The sequence below is a fragment of the Acinonyx jubatus genome, chromosome X, assembly GCF_027475565.1.
Source record: "Acinonyx jubatus isolate Ajub_Pintada_27869175 chromosome X, VMU_Ajub_asm_v1.0, whole genome shotgun sequence".
Taxonomy (NCBI): domain Eukaryota; kingdom Metazoa; phylum Chordata; class Mammalia; order Carnivora; family Felidae; genus Acinonyx; species Acinonyx jubatus.
Window position 1 is genome coordinate 40250730 of NC_069389.1, and position 6000 is coordinate 40256729.

The 6000-nt window shown below is 38.7% G+C and overlaps 1 protein-coding gene and 1 non-coding gene across 2 annotated transcripts in view; both read left to right on the forward strand.

Annotated features, from left to right (window-relative positions):
• RP2 (RP2 activator of ARL3 GTPase) overlaps positions 1 to 4727 on the forward strand; it is a 49170-nt gene extending 44443 nt beyond the window's left edge. The window contains exons 4-5 of the mRNA XM_027054005.2: positions 43 to 128; positions 2297 to 4727. Of these exons, the coding sequence (XP_026909806.1) occupies positions 43 to 128; positions 2297 to 2380 (170 nt within the window). The 3' untranslated portion in view covers positions 2381 to 4727. The remainder of the gene's footprint in view (positions 1 to 42; positions 129 to 2296) is intronic.
• Positions 4495 to 4598, forward strand: LOC113597595 (small nucleolar RNA U13). Its single transcript, XR_003418379.1, has one exon. It is a non-coding gene; the product is annotated as a small nucleolar RNA U13 (small nucleolar RNA).
• Positions 4728 to 6000: the final 1273 nt, after the last annotated feature.

A 6000-nucleotide genomic window follows, 5' to 3' on the forward strand; every position in this document is an offset into this window, starting at 1 on the left:
TTGTATTCCTGTTCAGACAACACGTCTTGGGTTTTCTTCTAGGTCCTGTTATTGCCTTGGAGTTCAGTGGAGATGGTGCTGTAGAAGGGTGTCACCTTATTGTCAACGAGATATTCAACGGGACCAAGGTACAAGATTTTATTGACTGTTTCTTTTTTTTTTTTCCTTTATTTATTTTTGAGAGAGAGACAGAGTGTGAGCAGGGGAGGAGCAGAGACAGAGAGGGAGACACAGAATCCGAAGGAAGTTCCAGGCCCCAAGCTGTCAGCACAGAGCCCGACGTGGGGCTCAAACTCACGAACCACGAGATCATGACCTGAGCCAAAGTCGGACGCTCAACCGACTGAGTCACCCAGGCGCCCCTTTATTGACTGTTTCTATTTCAGTCACACCTTTCATTTCATTTCCTTTTCCTCATGGTCAAATAGTGCTTTTTTTTTTAAATGCCTGTTGTTGCTTGGAATTAAAAAAAAAAAACGGCAGATCATGATTTTTTAGACTCTGTGGTGAATAATTGGGAGCCAAGCTTTGGCTGTTCCTTGCCAAATTAAAATTGTAATAGCTTAAAAGTTTACAAAATAAGAATCTACTAATTTCAAGACCTTCAATAATACATGAGTTTCTAATGTAAAAAAATCTCATTAAATGTCTAAGTCTTTCCTTTTTGGAAAACTCATGATACGCTGAAAAATGTTCCGTTTCTAAGATTATATATACTTTGGACAGATGAGCCTGTTGCTTACTGTTCATTTTGATTTGCTTCAGTAATTCTCCATCAAACATTGAATCTCAGCTATATCTAGAAATCATTACGGGTAGGTAGTTTCTAGATATGTTGATGAGGTTGCTGCAGCTAAGGATTTCAGACTTAGTAACTTAATAGAACTCAAAGACCAAACATATAAGAATATTAAATGAGTGCTGATATAATTATTTTTTAAGAAATATCTGAGATGAAATGTCTGGCTTTGTTGTCTGATCTGGCTTATAGTTTCTTTTTTAAAAAAATTTTTTAGCAGTTTTTTTTTAACATTTGTTTATTATTGAGAGACAGTGTGAGCAGGGGAGGGGCAGAGAGAGAGGGAGACACAGAATCCAAAGCAGGCGCCAGGCTCTGAGCTGTCAGCACGGAGCCTGACACGGGGCTCGAACTCACAAACCGTGAGATCATGACCTGAGCCGAAGTCGGATGCTTGACCGACTGAGCCACCCAGGCGCCCCCATGGCATATAGTTTCTTGAACTTGCATAATTTAAAGAACATTGTCTTTTGTCTCATTTTATCACCACGACAGTCCTAAGGGGAAGGGTAGATGTAATTAGGTTGAATAGAAGAAAATGGAGAAAATGGTTATATGATTTGGAGGTTTTAGATCTGAATGAGTCAGAGATAATCTAATCCAACGTTCCCATTTTACAGGTGTAGAACGTGAGCGCAGAGAGGTTTCTTGAATTGTCAGCCTCATACAGCTAGTCTATGAGAAAGCTAGACTAGAACCCAGGTCTCCTCTAATTACTGGCTGACATTTGTAAAAACGAGTTTTGAAGGGTTCTACTGAGTACTGCTCTACTGATATTTAGAAAATATGTTATTCAAAATTAGTAATATATCTTTAGCAGCTTTCAGAAAGATAATCTCAAGTTTTGCTCTTTAGCGTGTTGAATTTGTTCTCAGGAAAGAGAAGAAACTAAGAGTTCTTTAAATAGGGGCACCTGGGCGGCTCAGTTGGTTGACCGACCAGCTCTTGATTTCAGCTCAGATCATGGTCTCACGGTTTGTGGGGTCAAGCCCTGCATCGGGCTCTGTGCTGACAGCATGGAGCCTGCTCGGGACTCTCTCCCTCTATGTCTCTGCCCCTCCCTTGGTCATGCACATGAGGGCGTGTGCGCGCACACCGTCTCTCTCTCTCTTTCTCGATGCTCCTCCCCCGCTCCCGCTCTTTCAAAATAAATGAACATTTTTTTAAAAAAGTTCTTTAAGCCTCTTTATTCAGTGGCTTTCATAACATTGACTGTTGGATATTTACAAAACAGTAACATCCCAAGAGTGATAAAGTACAACCGAAGTATTATGAAAGCAAAGACCTTAATTATACCGTAAAATGCTTTTAAAAGAGTTCAGTGTGCATTATAGCTACTGAAACTATGTTCTATGGATTCTACAGAATACTGGGTAAATATTATAGATGATGTACTTGAATTTCTTTTAATAGCAAGCTTGTTCTGCAGATGATGTGGGCTTTGGAATTTGGGGATTACTGGTATTTATTTTTTTGCTTCTTTTGTATTTAAAATAGATGTTTGTATCCGAAAGCAAGGAGACAGCGTCTGGAGACGTAGACAGCTTCTACAACTTTGCTGACATACAAATGGGAATATGAAGTGCAACATGGAACCAAGGACTTGATATAAGCCCTTTTTAAATTGTGTGTTAGCGGTTTTTACTAATGTTAAAACTGTCAAAGCGTATTTTTAAATAAACTGTTGAATACTGCATTATTTACTTCAGGTTCGAAAACAGTTCGTTTTGGGGGCGCCTGGCTGGCTCAGTCGGTAGAGCGTGTGGGTCTTGATCTCAGGGTCATGAGTTCAAACCCCGCTCTGGGCGTGGAGCCTACTAAAAATAACAACAACAACAACAACAAGTTCATTTTAAGTTAAGTAGTTTTCATCAGCTTAAAAACTACTTGGCCCACTTCAATAAGCTTGCAGTTTTCTCTGCTGAGGATACTGTCATTAGGACCTAGAAGTGGCTAGCAGTTCATCATTTTAATCCTAGTTAGATACTCTTTCAAATCCCTAAGAATTTAAACTTTCCTCAGTGCTCCATACTATCGTTTGAGAATACATTCCATTGCTTCTTTTCTTCTTTAATTTAGAGAGATTTGTTACTAGCTGATCGATTAGAATGAACCTCTGCACATTTATTTTCACGTATTCATATTCGGTTAAATAATTTCTTCCTAGTTGCATAATACGGCAAATGAGATTTTGTACGCGGAATTGAGATAATGCTTTGTAAATTGAATTTTTTTTAACAAATAGGTATTTGATGACCAGTTTTGCAATTAACTCTACTAACTGATGTTGGTATAGCTGTTTAAAGACTACTTCGTGAGTAGTATGATTATCTGAATAAATTCCACGCCGTGTCGTTTTTTTACTACAACTGCTAGATACCCTCTTCTGCTTCTTGGTGAGAAAAGGTATATGCAACACTAAAAGCACAGGAACCCCGTCACCGGCAGTTTTCAGAAAGGCGAAATCACCTGCTTGTGTGGGTTATCAGAAGGATGAGAACGAAACCTTGTGACATTCAGGTACGAAATGCTTAGTCACGATAAAAAGCTATGCAGGTTATTAAAAAACTAGACCAATTTGATGGCCAGTAGATACACCGCTCACCAAGTTCTGTTCACGTATGACGAAATTCCTTCGACTGCTTTAAAGCACTATTTTCCAAATCAACCTGACCGTAATAATTTCCCAGGAGGTAGGGGAGAGCTGCGGGTTTAAAAACCCACGTTCCTGGGCCCAGTCCCCAGATACACCGATTTAGTCTCCGGGGGAAACCTGGCGGTGAGGAGTTTGCCGTAATCTGAAGTGATCAGTTCAGAAGATGTTGATGGGGTGACCTGAAGAGAAGGGGCTGAGCCTGCCATGCACACCACATTTATTTAGCAGCTAATAGGAAATTAGCTTTCATAGCTCTATTTTTAAAAGGAACCTTAAATTTAAATCTATTTTGGTAAACCAAGACTGAACATAGCCACTTATTAAAAATGCCTCTTATGATTGTTACTAAAAATGTACTTTCGTGTGTTAACTGCTTTTGGATACTTGCAGATTAATTTATAACTACTACATTGAACTGTGTGTGGATGTTCAGAAATAACGCAAAGACTTTTCACTTTAATAATATTGAGGGGCGCCTGGGTGGCTCAGTCAGTTGAGCGACCGACTTCGGCTCGGGTCACGATCTCCCGGTTTGTGAGTTCGAGCCCCGCGTCGGGCTCTGTGCTGACGGCTAGGAGTCTGGAGCCTGCTTCGGATTCTGTGTCTCCCTCGCTCTCTGCCCCTCCCCCACTCATGCTCTGTCTCTCTCTGTCTCAGAAATAACTAAACATTAACAAATTTTTTTTAATTAATAATATTGACCACCTCCCCTATGTCTGGCCTTGTGGTAGCCATAGCATTGTGTCATTTTGGTCTTTTGTAAGAGCATTCTATACTACCTACTCAACCTCTCCTTAAATCCGAATGATTTCATAAGATGCAAATAAGAATTGGTGACAGGTTTAACATCATTTCGCTCATAATTCACAAATAAGCTTTGCAATTAGTGGTCAGAGGGCATTAACTTTTCCCGTAGTTAGGCCAAATTAATTGTATTCCTTCTGATCATTAATTAAATGGCGAGCATTATTCAACCCCATTACTCACACTTTAAAATGACTGCAGTACTTTTTGTTTTTCAAAAATATAATCCAGAAAGATTCTTTTGTAGTCCATAAGCGTGATGATTAGGTATTCATGCCGCTGTGTGACATGTGCCTCCCTCCAATCCTGCTATGACCTCGGCACATTACCCATGTGACGTGAAAAAAAAAATCACACAATGTTACGCAAAGCTGTAAGCTGAGTTTTTTATTTTATCTATGGCATTTTGGCAAAAAAAAAAAAACCCTCAGGAATATAACATGTAAGGGAGATGTGAATTTTAAAATATCCACTAAATTTAGGATCTATTAACCAAAGCCTGAAATTTTATATTCTTCAGTTGGATGAGAGCTTTTACCTAAGTAAGCTTCATTTGCCTTTAAGGACAGTCATTTGACTTCTGAATGTTTGAAAAGGTTTTTAAAAATAAGTCGTGCTATGGTTGTTCTTTCTATAATTCTAAACTCTGATAGTAATTATCCTACATTTAATTTGTGAATAGGTTTTGAATTCATGAACATTTATTAGCAATGAAAAATTAGTAATTTTATTAAGTTATACATGTTTAAACGTTATATTAGCTCATTTCTCTTGTGTGATCAGTACTGCTGTTTTGGCTTCTGTATATTTCTTCCTAGCTTTTGTATGTAATTTATGCCTAGTGTTTATAAAATGTGATTTGTAATAAATGTTGTTAAAATGAAAATGGCCTGGCTGGCTCAGTAGGTAGAGTGTGCAACTCTTGATCTCAGGGTCGTGAGTACAAGCCCCACGTTCGGGGGGTAGCGTTTACTTTTTTAAAAAATTTTTAAATGAAAATGCCTTAACACTAATTTTTCAAGTGCACTTCTAAAACATACATTTACTTGTATGTGTGCCAAGATGTGACCGTGGCACATATTTTTTAATGATAAAGGTAAAATAGACTGGTCTAATCTCTGTCTTATGCTAATGAGAAACAAGCTGTGTGCCAAGTGTGTGTGTGTGTGTGTGTGTGTGTGTGTGTGTATACACAAAGCACTCTAGAGAAATGCAAAGGAAGCAGAAAACTTGTTTTAATCTCAGGAATTCCCAATATAATGTTTCCTTTGTTAAAAGATACATTTTCTTATGATTCAATATCTACTAAGATTAGGCATTTCTCTCTTTCATATTTAAGAAAATAATGAATTGTTTGTGATATAATTTCTTTCAGGTTTATACAAATGGACCTTATTTTTAAATTACTACCAGATTGGGGTGCCTGGGTGGTTCAGTCGGTTAAGCATCCGACTTTGGCTCAGGTCATGACCTCATGGCTCGTGAGTTCGAGCCCCGCGTCAGGCTCTGTGCTGATGCCTTGGAGCCTGGAGCCTGTTTCCGATTCTGTGTCTCTCTCTGCCCCTCCCCTACTCATGCTCTGTCTCTCTCTGTCTCAAAAATAAATAAACATTAAAAAAATTACTACCAGATTTACTAGCTTTTTGTACTCAACCTCTCCCCCCTCCCCCTGCCCCCGAGCCCATAAAGTACTGAAACTGTAGATTGGTTAGTTTTTAAAATAACATTTTTTTCTATGTAT